The following is a 23973-nucleotide window of genomic DNA, read 5'->3' on the forward strand; positions in this document are numbered from 1 at the left end:
TGTGCCCAGGGCCGTATTAACAACTGCTGGTTCTCTGGGCACTAAACCTGAAGACACCCCATCTTCACGCTTCGATTGGCCATACCAGACCTGACCAATACCACCATGCAGAACATCACATAACAGTGCACTAACACACCCCTGACCCTGCAGAAAATCGCATAACAGTGCACTCACACACCCCTGACCTTGCAGAACATCGCATAACAGTGCACTCACACACCCCTGACCCTGCAGAACATCACATAACAATGCACTCACACACCCCTGACCCGGCAGAACATCGCATAACAGTGCACTCACACACCCCTGACCCTGCAGAACATCACATAACAATGCACTCACACACCCCTGACCCGGCAGAACATCGCATAACAGTGCACTCACACACCCCTGACCCTGCAGAACATCGCATAACAGTGCACTCACACACCCCTGACCCTGCAGAACATCTCATAACAGTGCACCCACACACCCCTGACCCTGCAGAACATCTCATAACAGTGCACCCACACACCCCTGACCCTGCAGAACATCACATAACAGTGCACTCACACACCCCTGACCCTGCAGAACATTGCATAACAGTGCACTCACACACCCCTGACCCTGCAGAACATCACATAACAGTGCACTCACACACCCCTGACCCTGCAGAACATCGCAGAACAGTGCACTCACACACCCCTGACCCTGCAGAACATGGCACCCATGCACCCCTGACCTGCAGAACATCGCATAACAGTGCACTCACACACCCCTGACCCTGCAGAACATCTCATAACAGTGCACTCACACACCCCTGACCTGCAGAACATGGCACCCATGCACCCCTGACCTGCAGAACATCGCACCCACGCACCCCTTACCTGCAGAACATCGCACCCACGCACACTTGACCTTCAGAACATCGCAACCACACACCACTGACCTGCAGAACATCACACCCACACACCCCTGACCTGCAGAACATCACACCCACATGCCCCTGACCTGCAGAACATCACACCCACATGCCCCTGACCTGCAGAACATCACAACCCTGACCTGCAGAACATCGCACCCACGCACCCCTGACCTGCAGAATATCGCACCCACACACCCCTGACCTGCAGAACATCACACCCACACACCTCTGACCTGCAGAACATCGCACACACACACCCCTGACCTTCAGAACAGAGCCCTCAGTGTGGCTTACCTCCTGTTGAACCCGGGAAACCAGCTGCCTCATAGAAAGTCTAGCAGAGGAAGATAGCTTCTCCCACACTGGTCACATGGCCATGACATCATCAAAGGTCCTTTACACCTGCCTCCGGACACTCCATTCTAGCTTCTACCATGATCCTGCTGTGGGTTAGGGGATTTCTACACTCTCTGCCCGGGAGGGGGAGAGAGTGGGAGGACATGAGGGTGCTGGTGGTATGTGAGCAGAGAGGGGGAGAGAGTGGGAGGACATGAGGGTGCTGGTGGTATGTGAGCAGAGAGGGGGAGAGAGTGGGAGGACATGAGGGTGCTGGTGGTATGTGAGCAGAGAGGGGGAGAGAGTGGGAGGACATGAGGGTGCTGGTGGTATGTGAGCAGAGAGGGGGAGAGAGTGGGAGGACATGAGGGTGCTGGTGGTATGTGAGCAGGGAGGGGGAGAGAGTGGGAGGACATGAGGGTGCTGGTGGTATGTGAGCAGGGAGGGGGAGAGAGTGGGAGGGCATGAGGGTGCTGGTGGTATGTGGGCAGGGAGGGGGAGAGAGTGGGAGGACATGAGGGTGCTGGTGGTATGTGAGCAGGGAGGGGGAGAGAGTGGGAGGACATGAGGGTGCTGGTGGTATGTGAGCAGGGAGAGGGAGAGAGTGGGAGGACATGAGGGTGCTGGTGGTATGTGAGCAGGGAGGAGGAGAGAGTGGGAGGACATGAGGGTGCTGGTGGTATGTGAGCAGGGAGGGGGAGAGAGTGGGAGGGCATGAGGGTGCTGGTGGTATGTGAGCAGGGAGGGGGAGAGAGTGGGAGGACATGAGGGTGCTGGTGGTATGTGAGCAGGAAGGGGGAGAGAGTGGGAGGACATGAGGGTGCTGGTGGTATGTGAGCAGGGAGGGGGAGAGAGTGGGAGGACGTGAGGGTGCTGGAGGTATGTGAGCAGGGAGGGGCAGCGCTCCGAGGCCACTAAGAGTACAGAGCCTGTAGTCATTTTTTTCATTTGGAAAAGGTTTCCATACTTTGTGCTGATGAGATCAGATCCTGTTCTTGGCACTAAACTTTTTACACAGACTTGTCCTAACACGGCCTTAGAAACGTCTTCTTTTGCCTTTTGAATGGGTTAAGGCGGGGGGGCTTTGACCCCCGTTATACAATATACAGGATCAATTACAGATTTTTGTGCCAATGAAACCAGAATGAGTTATGCCATGGCCCAGGATGCTGGGAATGTTATGCAGTGGGCTCTGGTGTTTGGTAGCTGGAACACTTGTCACGAAAGCCAGGAGTCTTTACTTGAAAGACTTTAGTGTAATGCAGGTGCAGAAATCTCAAACTTGACAGGTGCAGGTGACAGAAGTACATGAGGTAGCAGGGAAAAGATAGTAGTGCGACTTGTGTTAGGGGTGAGCATGGGGGCCATCTTCGGGGCCTTGTCCACTGTAGTAGTGTACTCTGCCGGGATTAGTGTAGAGGAGAATAGTGAAGAAGAACAATCATACTCACATATAGATATTATCTGCAGTATATATCTGACCGCTTTCTGCCCAACCAGATCAGAGAGTGCCAGGTTGGGTAATATGAGCCCCAGGTCTTTACAACTGGGCGTAGCAGACCTCCCAAGACTACTTTGGCTTTCCCGCACATTGTCTTACTGAGAATCAGTCCCTTGACTCCTTTGTTCTAACTTGTAAAGAAAAATCCCTGGTGTGGACAAGGTGTACCTAGAGGACGGTTACCTCTCCTTTCGGTTTAGCAATGCATCATCAGGAAGGGTCTCTCTTACAAGAAAATCTCTGGCTTTGTCTCTAGGTCCCTGACAAAGGCTCTGACCTGGGCCAGGCCCAGGTTTCACCACAGCATGAACTCTCTCTTTTGTCTGTCTCTCTTCCCACTATCCACAAACAGGGCTTATATAGGGGTGACCTGGTCTAACCTCCTATTGGTGGGGCTGTGTGTGGAGAAAGGAGAAAGAAGATGTGTATATGTGTGAGAGCCGTGTGTGGTACCTGCACTTGTGGTTGGTCAAAACAGCACACAAAGAGTGCAACAATTAACCCTTTATAATGCATCTGTGCTCCTAAAAACCTTTTAGGGGAAGTGAGACACCTAGTGGTGAAAATGCTAACAGCGGCTTCACCCACTTTGTGTGACACCTGACAGAGTTACCTTTTACCTAAGTGACACAAGACTTAGTGGACCACCCGTATCGGGACATTAGAGTTAGACATAACTAGAGACGTTTATCATAAGACAATTTTACAGAATACCTAGTCCTGTCCCTGCAATGTTTGATAAATGAATCTCAGTATGTTATCATCTTTATGTACTTCCTTCCACATTTTTTTTAAAAAATTCTACTGTTGTCTGTGTAATTTCCCCCCTGTCCTCTATCTATGGCTCATTGCAGCCATGTTTTGCAGAGAATTGATAGAACTTGACTTATGTTCATTCACCTTTGGATAGGGCTTTTAAGCTTGTATCCAGAAATACAGCCTATGCTCTGGGGTATACGACCAATAATCTAGGTTACTCTTATTTATTCTTAATAATATATGATTTTTTTTGTTGATTGATTTTTTTTGATTGTCTTGGAGAAGGAATCCACAGTGAATGATGCTTATGGCGCATTACTACCATCATAGAAACACCAAATGAAATTCACAATGCTGAAATATCTTTCTGTTTCCTTCCTAGTTGGCTCATCAGTCACATTTACTGGCAGCAGCTATATAAAATACAGACTGCTGGAAAATGAGAACAAGGAAGAAATGAAACTGACCATGAAGCTTAGAACCTATTCCGCGCACGCAGTTGTCATGTACGCCAAAGAAACAGACTATAGCATTCTTGAGGTGAGTTTTATGCTGCAGATCATTACTAGAAATTATTATTCGAGCGATTGATGACATTTTTAAAGACAAGTTTATGGGGATATGACTTTGATGATTGGAATCACATGCTGAAATCTTTGCTGCTAATATGTTTCTATTTTGTCATTGTAATTTTTAAAATTTAATATCTTGCACATTATGGAAGCAGCCATCTTGCCTCAGCTGTTTTTAACAATATTTAGAGATATGCTTTATAGCAGTAGCGGTCTTTGGCCCCAAGCACCCCAAGCGATCGCTTGGGGCCCCCAACATCCAGGGGGGCCCCCACGCCCCGCTCTTGTGCTCAAGACCGCTGGACAGGGCCGCTGCCCCGCTCGCTGCTGCCATCTGAACTGTAACTATGAGCACTCGTAATGAGCGCTCATAGTTACATGCAGCAGCACTGACACTCTTGTGGCCGCAGGAAGGGTTTTCCCTGCGGTCAGAAGTGGCAGCTTTGTCCTTGTGGTGTCGGCGCTCCAGTGACATCACTGGAGCATTGGCGCCAGTACAAGGGGTGTGCGGCCTCTTGTGATCGCAGGGAAAACCCTTCCTGCGGCCACAAGAGTGAAGAGAAGAGGAGACGCCCGGACCCAGGTGAGTATAAGTGTTTGTTTTATTGTGTTATATACTATATGGGAGGGGGAGCACACAGGGGTCTGTTTAACTGGGGGAGCGCACATCGGGGGTCTATATAAATGGGGGGAGCACACAGGGGGGCTATATAACAGGGGGAGCACACAGGGGGGCTATAGACTACTGAGGCTTCACAGAGGGGACTATATACTACTGGGAACAGCACACAGGGGGTCTATATACTACTTGGGGCAGCAGAATGGGGTCTATATACAACTTGGAGAGCACACAGGAGGTCTATATCCAAGTGGGGGAGCACGCAGGGGGGCTATATACTACTGGGGGAGCACACAGGGGTCTATATACTACTTGTGGGGCACACAGGGGGTCTATATACTACTGGGGGAACATACAGGGGGTCTATATACTACTTGTGAGGCACACAGGTGGTCTATATATAACTGGGGAGCACACAGGGGTCTGTATACTACTGGGGCAGCACACAAGGGGTCTATATAATACTGGTGGGGCACACAGGGGGTCTATATACTACTGGGGGAACCACACAGGGGGTTTATATACTACTGGAGGAGCACACAGGGGTCTATATCCAAGTGGGGTAGCACACAGGAGGTCTATATCCAAGTGGGGAAGCACATAGGGGGGCTAAATACCCCTGAGGGAGCACACAGGGGGCCTATATACTAGTGGGGAAGCACACAGGGGGTCTATATACAACTGGGGCAGCACACAGGAGGTCTATATACTTCTGGGGGAGCATACGGGGGGGCTATATATAACTGGGGGAACCCACAGAGGTCTATATACTACTGGGGGAAGCAAACAAGGGGTATATACTACTGGGGGCAGGACACAAGGGGTATATACTATTGGGGGCAGCACACAAGGAGTATATATTACTGGCGATATATACTACTGGGGGCAGGACACAAGGGGTATATACTATTGGGGGCAGCACACAAGGAGTATATATTACTGGCGGTAGCGCACAAGGGATATATACTACTGGGGGCCACACACAGCGGTCTATTGTTTTGGAATGCGTGCCGAGGGGGGGCCCCAGACATAACTTCGCTTGGGGCCCCAGAAATTCCAAGACCGCCCCTGCTTTATAGCGAGTGCCATGTACTTGGCAACGATAGACAGAATCTGTCCTATTGACGTGAATGAAAAACATTACTGGCCATATTCTGGCACAAGATCATTCCAATAGGAGGGGGAAGCCGAGTTGAAAGCTTCATTTATTCTCTTCTCCATCTACTGATGTCACCTTTTACTGTAATGCGGTATACATCACTTTCTAGTAAATTTTTTTATATCATCATAGACAGAAGTGAAGTCTCAGCTTAGTTTTAGGCTTAGTGGAGAGAATGGAAACAAGATTTTAGGATTATTTTATAATTTACATGGTACATTGTAAAATTAGAAAAAAAAATCTTAAAAATATATTTAATATAAAAACTTGAATTAAAGTTGGCGACCAAAGTAGGATCCTCTAAAAAAATCCTGCAAGTGGCAGTCCTCTTCTGACACAAGCGTAGTATGGACCTGCCAGACGCACCATAGACTGCATAGTCATACACTTTACTTTTAATGCAGCCTATGGAGCTTCCAGCAGGTCTGTACAACGCTCACTTTAGAAAGGAATGCAGAGCGGTCAGAGTTTTGAAGAGGGATCCTGCCATATGCACAAAATAGTAGGTACATATTGAAGTAAATTTTAGACACAAAAGAGAGCCCCTGTAAATGAGCCCCATACTTTCCTATAGATCATTGTTAGTTACCCCTTATTTCTCAATCTAATAGAAACAAGAACAAGCTACTGGCAGCTGCCCAGGTTCGGTGTTCAAACAACATTTTAAAGTCGTTGTTGATGCTGTGTTACAGCTTTGTATTAAAGGTCACATCTCAGAGCTAAAATATTGTGATGTCTGCAGTGATCCTGCTGCAATGATTGGAAAGATTAGATATGCTGCTTTATTGCAGGCACTACAGTTATCTGATGTAGGAACTGTCTAGTTGCAAAGCAAGAACTCAGCTAGGGTATTAGCAATGTGTCTGATACCAGGGTTGTGGACTGTTTAAAGGGGTTGTCAAAACACGCAAAGTTATCCAGTTATTCTCTGTTCAGACCCCCTGCAATCTCAAAACTGTTGTCCAGAACTGTCATCAGAATGAAGTGGCAGGGCATGAATGTTGCTGCTCCTTTCTTTAGGGGAGCCACAGAGAACGCTCTGCTTAGCTATACCTGATAGGAAATTTGGGTCCCTATTTTCAAGATCACAAGGGCTTCCAGAAGCAGAATCCCCTGTGGTCAGATAGTTATCCACTCTCCTGTGGATAGTGGATAAGTTTGCGAGTTACGACAACCCCATTTAGGATGGGGTTACAGGAATACAGCAGTGGGCAATTCATTTTCAATTGAACTGGTAGAAATGCTATCTCTACAAGGGAGCATGTGCATGCTTCACAATCGTCCATTCAGTCATGGGACACATGGACCCCATTCTAGTAATCATGTGGGGCAGTAGCAGATTATAATAGGTCTGTTTCGGACAGTAGCCCGGGGCCCATGGTCACCCAAACAGACTTATACTTTCAGTAGTGTATTGTCTCCTAGCTACAATTCTGCCATGATTTGCAAACAATCGCTTGCTTTTTTACTTCGATTTTGCACAAATCAGGGCTTCATGACATTATCTATCCTGTACTATAAACACCACCCTAATGTTGCCATAGTTACAGTGGGTTAGGGGGCCAGGCTTGGTGAACAGCCTGTGGCTATGGAGTTATTCTGCCCCTGATGTGGGGTCCCAGAGGTAGAGAGCTTATTGATCAAGCAGTGGATAAGTGTTGATCTTGGAACAACACATTTTAAAGGGTTTTCCCACCAAAAACAGTCATTACCTATCCACAGTACAGATGATGGGTGCCTGTTGGGTTCTCCACCTCTGGGATCCGCACCGTTTAAGAAAACGAAAGGCTAGTTTCCCCCATTTGAATGAAGCTTGCCAGACGTGTGCAGTGAGGCTCCATTTAATCTCTATAGAACTAACAAGTGTAGCTAAGTACAACTTATCCTGTAGACCAGTCATTTGTCATGTTGGTGAGCAATCCCCTTATTGCTCAGGTTTTATATGCCTTAGTTGCATCAGTGGACACAATGAACATCTACACATTCATGGAATTGTGAATTTATATGGAGAGTATACACCGAAGAGGAGGACAGGACATCCATTAGAAGTCTAGTCCTGTGAGCCCCACATTGTTTCCACAATAGAGATTACACTTATATTAATATTTTATGCACAGATGACTTTTAAATGACAATTTTGGCCTGTGCATTTTGGATTATTCTATTAGTGGCCATTTAGAAAGGGGCATTTGTGTATCTATTTAATGTTATACTGTGGCCTCGTCTTTCTAAAGATATTAACAGAGTAGTATGTTTTGCATAGAGTTTGAATGGCAGACTAAGAAGGCTTTGATAGTGCTCTTGGTGACATTGGCAATGAACCTGCACCCATGTTATTTAAGCAATGCCACTTTAGAAATTGAATTATCTTATTAATCAGTGTAAGAGCTCTGAATACTATTCCTTCATTACTAGAGAAATTTGCCAAAGGGAATTCATAGCATCCAAGATTGCAAAAGGACACACCGTATCAATCCCGCAGTCAAAATACAGACTCTGTAATATTGAAGCTGGTGGCAGAGGATAAAATGTGACATGCCTACTCATTGTTCTTCATCGCTGTGGCAATGACTACTGAAGTGTTCAGATGAAAATGAGTTGTATTTTGTTATTTGCTCACTTGTCATGTTTCTTTTTCTACACAACACATAAACTTGTTTTTTTCCCCCATAAATTTGCATTACCATTATTGTGCAGAGGCTTATTTATCATTACCAGATAGCGTCCCTGCTGGAGACATAAGCAATGAATACAGCGTTCTTAGTTTGTGTCACTACACCATTCGTTGTTGATTAGTTTTATTTGCAATAATGTGACACCATGAATTACCTCTGCCGAAGCATATGCAGGCTCATCGAGCACGCTCACAGCCAAGTTCTGTCTTTGTGATCTACTCTGACAAGTTTGACCAGTTCCTGGCACACACAAGAGGCCTTCAGTATGGGACTTGCCCCTCAGTCTGCACTGCCATCACTCTCATTGATGCTCTTTTATGAAACGTGACTTGACTGACGTCCCATTGAATTGTTTGTTGCCATTTTTCAAAATTAGTATTCATTACAATCACCAACAGCAGAGAGGCTTACTTGAAGCTCCTGGTGAAAAACCTGTAACTGGGTTCTTTTCCAGCTGCTCCATGCCAAATATAGTGTTGGACTTCTGCTATGTACTATAAAAAGGCTAACGGTGTCCCATTTGCACCTCTGGAAGTGAATAATACTGTTAGCACACAAAAGGTTGTTTTTTTCTTTCATTGGTCCATCGGTTGGATATGCCATTGATTAGTAATTGATGGGGGTTTTACTGCCAGACCCTCTACACATTGGTATGCCAGGCCATACCCAAACCAATCTGATTGTTACATAATTTCATAGCAATATGACACAATATTGTTAGATAAAGTTACCCTTTTAAATAGGATTTCCATCATAAGTTAGCAGCTAGTTCTCCCAGAAGAATTGGGTAAGAAGAAAGGGCAGTCATGTAGGTTTCCTTCTCCCCCCTTCACAGTAAGGTTCCAATCACATCACTTTTTGAAGCCATAGTACATCATTGGTATATGTCGGGATACCTTCAAAAAGTATTTTGATTTATAACATGAAATGCCCACTGTTGATTTTAATAGACCATACTACCACACTATTAGGTTCCATAAACATACATACATGCAGGACAAAGAACAAATGTAACCACTAGTAGACTCTATATTGGGTCTAATAAAGTCTATTGGCATGCTGCAAATAGGCCATGGTGTACATTGGACTTTTTTTTTCTGGCAACTTGACAAATACTTGCATAAGTGTAGCCCCAAAATATGATGTTCAGTAGAGCCCAGGTTGACTGTTTATTACTGGTAGCATATGCTGACAAAATCTCACTTCCTCAGTAGTTACTGTATGCTTCTTTGTTGCACAGATTCTTATTCATGCATGAAGACCCATGGGTCCCTTAGGCTTCATTGGCTTGAATGTAGCCATAGTGACTATGTTGGGGTATGCACATTGGTCTATAAACCACAGCAAACCATGCTTTTTGGTCAGAGACAACATTTGTATACACCTGTATTCCCCTTACTTGCACAACAGTTTGAGCCATCATGGGCAATAAGGATAAAATACAGCAATGAAACATACAACTGTATGTAAATTTCTTAGAAAACAAGTGATTACAACATATATACATAGACTTCTATTTTAATAAATAATCATAGAGCAGTGATAAGTTCAATGAATCTTGTCCTAATTATATGACCTCTTGTTGCCTTTCAGATCTCTGGTGGAAAGCTTCAGTATAAATTTGATTGTGGCAGTGGTCCTGGAATAGTGTCTGTTCAGAGCATCCATGTTAATGATGGCCAGTGGCACACAGTGTCACTAGAGGTTGATGGTAACTACGCCAGACTGGTCTTGGATCGTGTCCATACTGCATCCGGCACAGCCCCAGGAACACTGAGAACACTCAACCTTGACAACTATGTGTATTTTGGAGGTCACATACGTCAGCAAGGTTCTAAACATGGAAGAAACCTGCCGGTTACAAATGGTTTTAGAGGCTGTATGGACTCAGTTTTCCTTAATGGCCAGGAGCTTCCTCTTCATTCAAAGTTAAAGAGCTTGGTACATATAGAAGAATCTGTGGATATTTCTCTTGGATGTTCGCTGACCGCTGCTGATGCCTGCACTGCCAATCCCTGCCACAATGGTGGAGTTTGCTCTCCTTTGCCCAATGGAGGTGCGTCATTCCTGGAATTGTACTTCTTACTGTAAATAACCCAGATATATAGCAGAACTGTGTTTATTTGTTGATGTTATTTAATACTGTTCATAAGAGGCTGTATATTCCAAAACTGCTGACTACCCACTATACTACACATTCCCTTTTGTGCAGTAAAGTCTAGATTAGAAAATCTATCTTCAGTTTTTATCTAGAGCCTCGCATACGATCAGACATAAAAGAACCGATCCTTCATTTTAATAGCACTATTGTTAAAATATTAATGGAGCTACAATACAATACTGACTTTATTTAAAGGAAGGTAGAATGAATATAGCACATGGAAAAAAATCAGTTTTGTAAACAGGAAATCTGCATTTAGACGCCTGTGCCCAAAGTCCCCCATCCAGCCTAAATAAATCACCATGTGCATTTAGAATGGCATAAAATTTACATTTCAATTTTTTTTTTTTACCTTTCCTATATGCTATCTTTATCGCATAAGTGACTCCTCTCAGTAAAGCTGCTGCTTGGTTTTCTCCAGGTTCAGCACTTTTTGTTAAGGAAGAGTATTTATTTTGTGTAGCTAGTTATGTGCTGACCCCAACCAGTATTGATAATGTGATAACTTACTAAAAGGTATTAATACTAGTGCCTGCCACCTTTAATATTTCACTATTTGATTCTCATATCACACTGACAGCAGGTATTGGCTGTATCCATGTTTTCCTGGCAGTCCTTGCGCTGCATCCACCCCCTTTCCAGGCAGTGGGATTCAAATGCTGGTCGTTTGTGTTTGTGCAAACCCAGACTTTCGGCGAGTTTTCTCATGTCTACTAAAGATCTGTAACTATATACTGGTGCTCATATTTACTCTCTGTTTCTGTTCTTTCTCAGGGTATTACTGCAAATGTACATCAATGTTCATGGGCACACACTGTGAGATTGCCATCAATCCCTGTGCTACCAACCCATGCTTGTATGGGGGAACATGCATTGTGGTGAAGGATGATTTTTTCTGCAAGTGCAGAGGGGAATACAGCGGCGAGAGGTGAGTTGTAATTTTACTATACAATGTGTCAAAAGAGAAAGTAAAAAAAAATGATACATGGATGATGTATATGTATTGTACAATAATGTCTCCCTGTATTTCAGGTGTCAGCTGGGTCCATACTGCAAAGACAATCCTTGCAAGAATAGTGGTAAATGCATCGACAGTTTAGATGGTCCGGTATGTGAGTGTGAACCTGGATTCCACGGGGAAAGGTATAGAATTGAATTGCTCTTTATTGTGTCATACCTGTTAGTTTTATGGTCTTTGTACAGATGTAGCTGTGTTTTGTTGTAATATATTTGGTTCAATGTATCAATGCAAAATAATGTTAGAATAATTTTTAGTGTTTTTGTACAAAGTCTTGTTGTCTTATGGGTGTCTTAAAAATGGTAAATATCTTTCCTAGACATTTATAGCAAATGTGTGTCAGATAGGGGTCCCACATACAGGTACCTCACCTATTTTAAGAATATTGTTACACAAAGTGGCAGCCGGAGGTAGCCGGGATTGCAGAAACAGGCGAGAAATCTGTTTTAGGGTGCGTTCACACGTACACAGGGCCGTATTTACCACTAGGCACCCGTGGTCTGGTGCCTAGGGCAGCACCTTGGAGGGGGGCAGCACCAGGGAGCAGGGGGACGGAAAAAACTATTTTTTTTTGTTTTTATTTTTTAGTTTCCCTCCTCCCATTCAGACTTGGCAGTAAATCTGGTGTCTTTTCCATGGGGGTGGGGGGTATGGTGGTATTGGTCAGGTCTGGTATCGCCAATAGGTGCGTGTAGATGGGGCGTCTTCAGGTCTAGTGCCTAGGGCAGCAGCAGCCGTTATTACAGCCCTGCACTTACAGGATCTGCAGCAGATTTGATGGTGCAGAGTTGATGCTGTGTTCAGTGAACGTACCCGTAACTACAGTAGATGTGAATGGCAGTTAAGGAAAGTTACAGTTACAGTCTGGGATAAAAACCTTATGTACAATTTACATGTACAGCTTTCAGTTATAATAGTCATTGATCTCTGCCCATTATTATTGTAGGTGCCTAATTGACATTGATGAATGCCAAGAAAACCCATGTTCTAATGGTGCCCTGTGTGAAAATACCTATGGCTCATACAACTGTACCTGCAGTAATGGATACGGTGGAAAGCACTGCACAGACATCGCCCTCAATAAATATGTCTCAACCTCATACAATATAAGCCTGGCTGAGGTCATTGGGATTATTGTGTTCATAGCAGGGATTTTCTGCCTTGTTGTGATCTTTGTTGTTTACCGAATAGTATGCAGTAAAAAGAAGAAGAGGCACCAGGAACCTGAAGACAAACACTCCGGGAATACTTCAGCATTTTTACAGAGACCATTTTTAGATCCTAAAGTGAACAAAAATATCTACTCAGATATTCCGCCACAGGTGCCGGTTAGGCCCATATCCTACACTCCAAGCATTCCAAGTGACTCTAGAAATAACCTGGACCGAAACTCTTTTGAGGGATCCACCATTCCAGAGCATCCGGAGTTCAGCACTTTCAATCCGGACTCTATACATGGGCATAGAAAGGCAGTAGCAGTTTGCAGTGTTGCTCCGAATTTGCCACCTCCACCTCCATCCAATTCTCCATCTGACAGTGACTCCATACAAAAGCCAAACTGGGATTTTGATTATGATGGTGAGCAAACAAAAATGTTATAGCTTTGTTTCTGTACTATCACTACCACAATGACACCCTCACTTATTTGGACAATGGGTGTCCTGTGATTCCTTAAATCCCAGCAGCCACTTTTTTTTCTTTAAAAGAGAATGGAGAGTTGTGTGTGAAGGCACACTGTCCTATTATTGAAGTCCATGGTGAGGCCACCTCTCCAATTATTTCTGTGCAGAAAGTGTCTGATAACCGAGTCTTGTATAAGGCTCATTAAAGGAAAACTGACAGCATCTGTTTCCAGATACCGATCACACAAGCATTGCATACTGTACCTTTAGCAATAGTGTGTGATCCAGTATCTTTGGAAAAGGCATCCTGGGTGCATCTGTGACACTGTCACCTCCCACTCTCTGGCCACCACTCTGTCTCCAGGCCACCCTCATCTCCTCCAAAACGATTGACAGCTGGAGGAGCAGTAGCTGGTGGCAACCTGAAGACACAGCAGTGGCTGGAGAGCGCATAGGAGATGATGGTACCACCGCACTTTGCGGCACTGGCAGCTTATAATGAACATTTTTTTTCTGAAGATGCTGGACCACAGAGCATTGCTAAAGCTATGTATGCAGTGCTTGTGTGATCGGCATCTGCAAATTTGCAGCACTGATATATGGATATCTGTGCTGTCAGTTTCCTTTTAAATGAACGTCGATTCCTTGATTAACCAGTCTCCACTAAATAGAAGGAACATAAGCGTTTAGTTTAATCTCAGCAGGTTGCAGAATGCCTCTACAGGATCTTCTTCCTTCCTACGGTTGCGTCTTCTCTGTTTGGTAGCTTCTCACAATGTTCACAGCTGCCCTAGTTTGACAGGTCCTTGTTCAATACCAAGTTTAATTAGGACCCAACACATAGGCCCAAAAGTGTTTCCGACTTGGCTGCCACATCATGAACTTCTCTCCATCATCAAAGTAACTGTTTCCACTCTACTCTAATATGCACTCATCCCTAATTTATTGGACTGTTAAGCACTTTACTATAAGTACTGTGGCTTTATATACTTTATTCATAAGCTTAATGTCTGTGAATAAAACGTAGACTTAATTATATATAATAGATTTAAGGATACGTTTGGATGTTTTTCAAGTTGGCTTCTTTACAACTTCTCAGAATCTGAGTTCTGTTATCTCAGTTTTCAGAGGCACAATATTTAAATTTTATAATATCCATGTATTATGTCCCAGTCTGTCCCTGTAAAAGTAGGCGACAATTCCCCAGAGAGCAATACACGGTGTTGTGCACATGTAATCTCAACAATCCATTGAACCAAATTGCTTTTTTCTGCCTTGGAGATTTGTTCTCTGTGTTGTGCTATTTCAATGATTATTTCATTTGAAAGTAATTCTGTGATTGGTGCTTTGAAACATATTTTATCGCTGCTTTACTTGAACTGAACATTTACAGACAACCCTTTGGGAAATGATCAAAGGTAGCTCTTATTAATTGAGTGTCCTTAACATTGTGACATTGTCTCTTCTTTTGCGCTTTCAGCTAAAGTTGATCTTGACCCATGTCTTTCAAAGAAATCTCTGGATGAAAAGTCCTGTCATCTCTACAATCCTCGGGAGAGCATGTCTGAGATTCAGTCCCTTAGTTCCTTCCAGTCGGAATCCTGTGATGATAATGGTATGTATGAGATTTTACTCTTGCAGACGTATGCATATTACATTGGTTATATACAACTTTCAGCAAGCCGGACTATGGGAAATTTTTTGAAATGTGATTGAAAGACCAAAAATGTCCTTTTTTTTTTCTTCCCTAAAATTGTGTTCTTGTTCAAATGACACCAATTGTTATATTTTCAGCTTTTTCAAGTGGAATCCTATTACATGATTACCAGAGTCTAAGTGGCACCATCAAGAAGAAATCCTACACTTAAATGGGTTTTACTGGGCTGAAACAAGACCATCATGTATGACACTAGGATTCCCTGAAGAGCATCAGAATGCTAGCACATAGTAGTTGCTTTATTGTTTATATGGGCATAGTGCTGCACATAACAGTTTGGCTGTGCCTGGTACTGCAACTCACTCTCAACCACTTGAATATTACTGAGCTGTAGTACCAGGCACAGTCTCCCATGGAAAGCAGCCACTATGCTCTGTTAACAATTATAGTACTGTGACACCCTATATAGATGGTGGCTCTGGTGAACTCAAGTCATTCATGCATTTTATGGTTGACCATTCACCTAATGGCCACCATATAATATTACTTTTCAGCTGCTGCCGAGGATCTGTGTAGCCAAAGAGTGCCTGCTATAATATAGTCAGCTGCCTTCTATGAATTCTTAGCTCATGTCAATCAGCTTAGCACTTTGGTGGCTTGAGTATGAAATGGGTTTTCTCTGATAAGATAACCTCTTAAAGTCCAGGAAAACCCCTTTATCATACAGACATTTACCAATGACTTATTCTATGCTTTTACCTGACTCCTTTTGCTGTGTATATTTTGGTTACAATTGGTGCCGTTTGTTGCTGTGTAAACATATACTTATTCCTTAGGAAACTATCTTTGCCAACAGCTTAGCTCAATATTATATTTAAGGTTCTAGAGCTCTTTATAACTTTTACATATGTTTAAACATTTAAGGACCTTTCAGACATTACGCTAAGAAAAACACACTTTTCTTTCCAAGACTCCAAGTGGAGCGGCAGAATGCTGATTTACCGTTAGGTTCTTGTAGCCAGGCTCTCGTGTGGTAGAGCCACTCATCTTGATTAGTAGTTAATTAAACTTTCTTGTTAAGGTTAAATGCTGGCGCACTAGAACAGATGCGCCCTCATTCCTTATATCCCTTCATAAAGCTTGACTGTTAATCATGTACTAATGACTGCTCTGCTTCTGTACTCAGCCTCTGAACTATGAAAAATGATAATTTATGGTGTTTCTACTGTCGTTGGTCAACAAACTGCTAGGGAGATTTAAGGCAGAAGTTGTCTTTTCCTGAGGGTCTCTTGTAAAGCTGTCTCCTTTCTCTCTCTCATGCTGCGTACACAGTTCCTATATGGATCAAATCTCCTCTGAGCGAGAGCAGAGTTTGACAAGGGGCTCATTGTAAGTTTGATGGAATTTGTAATAAAGGAAGCGGTTTAAAAAAAAAACAAAAACCACATATAAAAGAAATCATAGTGCTGCGACCAAACATAGAGGAATAGCATTGATCAGGACTGGAGCCATGAGATGTATAGTAACAATGTGCTTGTGCTCCAGCTGATTTTAATTCTCTCTATTTATCGCTCAATTCCAGACTTATTCCATGTCCCTAAGCGATATAGATTTTCACATCATTTACTCATGCTTAAAGTTAATGTGGATTTATAGAGGGAGTTTAGTATTATTTATCACTGTGACATACAACGACCTTGTTCTAAATATATGAGTAAATTTGCCCGATTACTATAAAATGTTTAAGAATGCAGTGCTGCTTCCTTTATTGCTTTTCTTTATTGGGTTTGTAATAACTTTATGTCCACACTTTTTCTTTAGTTTTTACATTTTGAGTCCATGTGCAGTATTGTGATTCCTGGTGCTGTGTTTTGTGATTGTATATAAATATTTGATGTGCCATCCTTTTTAGCAAGTGACAGCATACACTTAAAGTGGTATTCCAATGGCATTTTTTTTAAGTTGGTAAAAAAAAAAAAAAAAAGAAGCAAACATACTCACATACCCTGTTTTCCAGCTGCTTCCTCAGCTCTATGCTCCCTCCTCTGGCATGTGGACCCCAAAGCAAATTCCAGTCACTCGGTACATCAGTGACCTACCCTTAGTTGTTGATTGGTCGGACACATGAGAGGTAGCAGCCTGAAACTTTTATAGTCCTATCACTGCCAATATGTGGCCAAGTGAGGGATGCCATTTTAGCCAAGCAGAACATGGTTATTAAATTATAGTACTTGTATTTCTCAGCACTTTTACTGTACATAGTAGAAAGTTACTGTGCATCTTGGCCTGTCCTGTAAATTATTATTTACATTAATTTTAAAATATTTATATCCTAGTTTAAACAAATGACCTAGTATCAAACATCAAACTCAAACAAATGTATAAAACCTATGTACCAATTTAACAAATGTTTCAAAACAAAGCTTATCTTGCTCTCATCTGAGAAGCGGCAAGTCTAGACAATGCTCTGTGAGCTAAAGAGATTAATACATTGTCGCGAACTAATGAGACATTATTGCGGCTTATCTCTCCTTTTGCTGATGTGTGCTAATTTGTTTGTGGTACAAAAAATGAACAAAACATATCAATCAATGGTATAAAGAGTATTCCTTGGATATAACTGGTGCATCTTCAGTCTTTTCTTAAAGCCATGTTAATAAATCTGCCCTAAGGTATGTTAGAAAGTTCAGCAGTTTTCATTGATACAGTAATAAAGAACCTATTAACCTAACACTGAAGACTTTAGGGTACAAACCCACTTGACGTATTTGCTGCGTGAATCAGTCTTAAAAATAAGCAGGCAAAACGCAGGTTGGCTTTATACAATTGTTCTGTGTTAAAATACGCAATTGCGTATTTTTGAAGCGTGAAGCTACATGCGTTTTTCGCACAGGTTGTTAACAACTGATGCTTTGCTAACAACAAGCTTCACGCTTCAAAAATACACAATTGCGTATTTTAACGCAGAACAATCGTATAAAGCCAACCTGTGTTTTGCCTGCTTATTTTTAAGACTGATTCACGCAGCAAATACGTCAAGTGGGTTTTTACCCTTAAAGTGACTCTGTACCCACCTATTAACCTAACACGGAAGACTTTAAAGTGACTCTGTACCCACAATCTGTCATCCCCCCCCCCCCCCCTAACCACTTTGTCACTTAAGACATTTACATTTGCACAGGTATGAGTCGCCAATGAACTAATATGCTGTGTAAGCTTTTGTGTAATTCTTGAAAAAAAAAAACAACCCTTTCCTTCTTAGGGGATAATATTAGCCTGTGTACCTCAGTATGCAATGTGCATTCATATGCCTGATCCCATAGTACATGGTGTTCCCTTCTGTTACATATTACCTAGACCTGCACCCCCACATTTGTCTAGTCATATACCGATTACATTTTTGGGGTACTGTTTACATGGCCGTGAACTGTCTTAAATGTGTCTATTGATTCTCCCGCATTCACCCATCATCTTCACACTATTTTACTTGGGTTGTGCATTTACTATGCTTGTACTTATTGTGATATTAAAAATAACAGTAATATTACAATGTTACACTTCAATAGAAAGCATTGATATTTGCTTCCCACCACTGTTATATACACCAATAAAAAGAGATGGGAGGCAGGTGGGACATAAGTCTGTATACCCACCTACTGTACATAGCCTGGTGAAAGACATTATTTTAGTGTGACATTTCATGGCACATTCAAGTAGCTCCAAATGGTGAAACTTTGGCTCCACTCAGAGCTCTGCATCCCTGGAAATTCCCAGATATCCAAATACTGTGTAAATATTGGAGACACTTGTTCTCTCTTAGTACACTATGGTGGGCATCTTCTTAATAAAGGTTACAGCATTAATAGAATTTCCCAGGGTAAAATAAATTTGATATAGCCCTTCATGTACATACAAAATAAGAAAGCTCACAAACTCCCCTCCCCCAATGTGTTACTGCTGCTGTCAAGGTTTCCCGGCCCCTACTGCTGTCCTGTTCCTCCTTTCGAGGACATGTCATGTCTGCTCAGGTAATGACTGGCCTGAGTGCCCACTTCCTGCTGCCATAAGAAATCATTAAAAGAAGGTAGAAAGGACAGTGGAAGGCACTGGGAGACTTGACAAATAAAGCTGGGGAGCTGGGAAGAGGGAGGGTAAGTATACATTTATTGCTTATTGCACAGGTAGGCATTTACATAAATTTAGTTTTCCCAGGAAGTGTTATTCCGAAGGTTTTTAACTCTTACAGATCAACTAGTGAATATGTGTCTACTACATACTACAAACTTGGATTTACCCCTAGGCGTGCAGTTTTTTTCTTTCTTGACAAACAGTAAATGCTTCAATGCTTACTTTCCTATCACTTTATTATGTCATAACTTGTGTGTGCTTGTTGTTATATATAAGTTTCACCCACCTTTTTCATTATTGACACTTTTTATTGTATAGTTACCGTTACCTGTAAGGATAATTCCTAATTTGTACAGTAATGTACTGATAAAACTAGAACTTCGTCTCCTGTGCTCAGTTTCCCTATTCATTGTAATAAGGCATGGTAATAGGAGGTTCTGTGTAATTTCACAAAACGTTGTAGAGTTACCTACTTAGGCTTGTTTTAATGTGTTTTTTTCTTCTTACCTTTTACAAGCTTCCATTGTGACAGTAATACACCTTGTCAATGCTGTTGTTGACTCGGTGCAAAATGAAGGTATATATATATGTATGTGATATTATTGCTGTGCTTTCTATCCTGGCTGCCTAATTCATTGTACTGTATACGACAACTTTGCATGTCTTTATATGGATGCCTGTTCGTCAGTGTGATAACATTGTTGCTCAGTACTGTATCCATTACCTTTACATCCTGTGTTGTATTATATAGTCCCTGCCTAGTTCAGTTTTGTTTCATCAGAATGATACTGTGTATATTGTGATGTTTCCACATGGCCGCCCTTTCACTGAATCTGTCAAAGGTTAACAGATGTAGGTGTTTTATGATGGAGGAGATGGGGAAAAGTCATATGTTTGTGTTTTCATCACATAACATTTTTAATTTTCCAGTTTGATTTCAAGTTATGGCTGTAAATCATTGAAAACTATACTCCAAGGAGCAAGTAACAGATGCTGAGTTAATGTGCTTGTAGACAGTAGAATAAATAGATACAGATCCTTAGCTTGTCAGCTAACACATTGGATCTGCCATTCTAACTGGAATATACTCCACAGTACACGTACTCCTAGGGTGCAACATCTTGAGGCTCCACAAGATAGACATCTGGCCAGTTCTTGGTTTCTTCCCACCATACCTTATATTGGATGTGGTGAAAGAGGCAGTCATTATGGAAAACATCCCATGCGTAGAATGTGTTGATGTTCTAATTTTTGTGTATAATGAATATGTCTGTTAATAGTCTGCAGCCATGCAGAGTAGCTGGTAAACTACACTTCACATTGATAGTTGAAAAATGTAGCAACATTTAAAATTACACAATAGTATTATTGTATATAGGACATTTAGCTATGTGAGAATTCCTTTAATTTATAGAGCTATATTTCTTGTCCCCCTCTGTATTAATAAGGATCCAAAAGCAGATAGTCTGGGCATTTCTGGTAGCGTAAGGGCAGGTTACTGATCTGTAGGATAGCCTGTGAATTATTTTCATTTTTTTTATGAACAGGTTTCCTGAAGGGGATTTGCAGCATAGGCCATCATTGTCTGATCAATAAGGGTCAAATACCCGACACCCTAACCTGGGGTTTGCAGAGTTGCCAGCATTGATCCCCCCCCCTATCCTGAGGATAATCCATGAAAAGGTTTCCTAAAAAAGGTTCCTTCAGAAGGGACTTTCGTGAATTGCCTAAATTGGTTTTCACAACTCTACAACCCTGTTTTCAATAGCCCATATTTACATCCCAGATGGCCGTTCTTTACAAAGCTGACAAGTATTTATCTGAGTGCCTTATAATACTGCAGTGGCACCTTTCCTTGTTTGCCCTGGCAAATACTAGAGATGAGCGAACCTGCCGAATTTCCTTACTCTGTATCCACCCGCTGCACGGAGCCGGCAGACAGCGGAGTCAGATGCCAAGATTTCTGGTTCGTACGAATCAGAAATCCGTCAGGTTCGCTCATCTCTAGCAAATACATCTGCTCCATATACGAGCTTGGCATAGTATATTAAAATAGGCATATTGGCCAGATTTATCCATCTAAAACAAAACTGATGTAATCTGCCCATAGCAGCCAACCATAGCTCAGCTTTCATGGGCTATGGTAAAATAAGACTTGCTCTGTCATTAAGAATGTTGGGTCCTGTAATACATTGTTGTATCCATGTTTTCCAGTAATCTCTAGGGCTGCATCCAACTTTTTCAGAAACCTGTATTCAGATGCCAAATGATTAGACTCAGAGCATGCTCAGAGCATGTCTCTAGTGATTTTAAAACTTTCCATAGGCCCTCTCTTCTCTACACACACCTTTTGTATAAATCTCATATTAGCTCACGTCAATACAATTCAAAGATTGTAAAACTGTCCTCTAAAATGTTTGAGATGTTTCTTTTTGTGATTTTTGGTGCATATAAAATGTCCACCACTATCTAATGTAATATATCTTTCGTTCTTTTCAATTTTGCCTCCAAAGAGTCTTTTGCAGTTCCTGAAGTCAGGAATTCAAGAGGTGACGTCTGCATGTTGCTGTGTACTTAATACTAAAAAATCAGCTTTTGTTTTTGCAATTTGTTTTTGCTTTTTTTTTATTTAACCTTCACTTGCAGCATTTGTATACGTGATATTGTGTTCTGTCTGTTGCTGTGTTATTACATGTTCCATGTACTGAATATATTTTGCAGAATTGTACTGTGTTAGACGTGGCCAGATGGAAGTTGCAAAACCTTAAAACATAATTCCTAACAGGATGGAGGAGGTCTTCTGCTAAGCTCTAATGGGAGCCCCAATATAGATGTGAACAAAGCAGCATGGACAAGATTGTTCATAGAGAGGACTACACATAGACCTATATACCATAGAAGCAGCTTTTATGGCTACTGAGTGGGGGGCATGTCAGGTCTTGTTCATATCACTATGGACCTAGGCTCCTTTAGTCATAAGCATTGAGCACTGTAGTGGTAGTAAACAAGAAATAATGGTGGCAGACAGCGGTCCATACACATGGGAAACCATGAATTCCTCTCATGTGCTCTGAACAATGCCTATTTTGAAGTTTGCCCATTGGTAAAGCCCGAGAACACTATGGGGGAAATTTATCACAGGGTGTAAAATTTAGACTGGTGCAAACTGGCCACAGCAACCAATCACAGCTCAGCTTTCCTTTCACCAGAAATGGAAGCTGAGCTGTGATTGGTTGCTGTGGGCAGTTTGCACCAGTCTAAATTTTACACCCTTTGATAAATCTCCCCCTTTGGCTTCTCTGTAGACAAGCTGTTGCTTTCCTTCATTAGGGCAAGTGGTAAGTTACTCTGTCAGTGGAAAACTGATAATGTATCTAATGGAGGTGTCTTTCCCTCACCTCTTTCACTGAGAATAAGCTAGAACACATTGTTCTCATGGCCGATATCTCCATTTCGCAGACACTGATGCATTCTTTTAATTTACAGCATTTCATAAACATATAGCACAAGATGACTGTAGTAACCCAGTTATTTGGAAATTATGCAGCATGAATAGCTTCTTATTGAGAACTGTCACTATATGAGATGACTGTGCTATGCCAGTGCTAGCAGGGCAGAATGTAAAAAGTCAATAAAAGAGGAATCGTTAGAATTGAATTCACAGAAACACAGAGAAAGAAGTTCTCAGCATAATTTTCTACTTAGGTTTTGTTTTGCAGAAGTTGAATATATGGAGTAGATTTTAGATTATGTGTCTCTTCTCCTAATTTTGAAAGCAATTTTTCTATATTGAAGAGCACCTGTGAAGTCCTGTGAAAATCTATCTGGCAGCATTCACAGATAGCCCCACTATTTTTCCTAGGCCATCTTGTTTACTAGCCATCAGTTTCCCTTAGTTCCCTTTTCCAGGCAACGCATATTGATAAGCTATACTCAGGATAGATTACACTGGTATACATCAATTTTGCTGACTACAAGATAACATGTGATCTTTATGTATTTTGGGGTGCTAAATCCAAAAATAACATCCGTTTCTTCCTGTCATGTCCATTTTTTTTGCAAAACACTGTTTACTAGTAAACTTTTGCAGTTTTAACGGAACATTATATATAATTATTTGGAAATGCTGAGTGTGAAAAAAGATAATAGTGTGTAGAAAGATATGCAGTAGGTATAACTAAATGGAAGAATACTGAATAAGTAGTTTAAAACTGCTGACATCAGCATTTTGTGGCTATATATATATTTATAGGAACATAGATATCAGGGCAGATGGAACACAAACATGATCGCAGACTACTGCTGGTGTTTACAGAGTGACAACCCTCATCATAACTATTCCAGGGCATCCCCTCATCTCATCGGGCAAGGCCTCAGTGTCCCACTGATGCTTATCCCGGCTAGGCAATCTGTAGAACTGGGCTGCAACAGCCCAGAGTAATACAGCACTGATCTAATCAATCAGTTCGGTATTATGTATACTGCACTGATCTTTATGGGAGATAGGTGCAGTTGTATTAGAAGTCTCCCAGAGAAAATTAATGTAAAAAAAAGGGTTTCTTTATTAATAAAAAAAATCCCATGCCCTAGTAAAAGTCATGTTAAGTTAAATCATCCCCCTTTTCCCATTTTACAAAAATAAATAGATAAACTTATTTGGTATTGCCGCGTGCATAATCGCCTGAAGGATTAAATTATCACATTCCTGATCTTGCACGGTAAATGGTGTAAGCGCAAAAACCCGACGAAATGCAAAATTGCTAATTTTTGGTCACATCAAATGCAGAAAAATTGTAAAAAAAAGTGATCAAGAAGTGGCTTATATGCAAGCAAAGTACTGATAGAAAAAACAGGGGGGC

General features: G+C 42.0%; 1 protein-coding gene across 4 annotated transcripts in view; it reads left to right on the plus strand.

Annotated features, from left to right (window-relative positions):
* Positions 1–23973, plus strand: part of FAT1 (FAT atypical cadherin 1) — a 198390-nt gene that overhangs the window by 172491 nt on the left and 1926 nt on the right. For 2 of the 4 annotated variants that reach the window (XM_069977704.1, XM_069977703.1), the window contains exons 21-27: positions 3886–4043; positions 10122–10584; positions 11464–11617; positions 11722–11832; positions 12654–13285; positions 14810–14944; positions 21628–21663. In XM_069977704.1, the coding sequence (XP_069833805.1) occupies positions 3886–4043; positions 10122–10584; positions 11464–11617; positions 11722–11832; positions 12654–13285; positions 14810–14944; positions 21628–21663 (1689 nt within the window). Of the gene's footprint in view, positions 1–3885; positions 4044–10121; positions 10585–11463; positions 11618–11721; positions 11833–12653; positions 13286–14809; positions 14945–19631; positions 19692–21627; positions 21664–23973 lie in introns of all 4 variants that reach the window. The other 2 variants (XM_069977706.1, XM_069977705.1) reach the window with 2 other exon arrangements.

This window comes from Dendropsophus ebraccatus, chromosome 7 (genome assembly GCF_027789765.1).
Source record: "Dendropsophus ebraccatus isolate aDenEbr1 chromosome 7, aDenEbr1.pat, whole genome shotgun sequence".
In the NCBI taxonomy this organism is placed as follows: domain Eukaryota; kingdom Metazoa; phylum Chordata; class Amphibia; order Anura; family Hylidae; genus Dendropsophus; species Dendropsophus ebraccatus.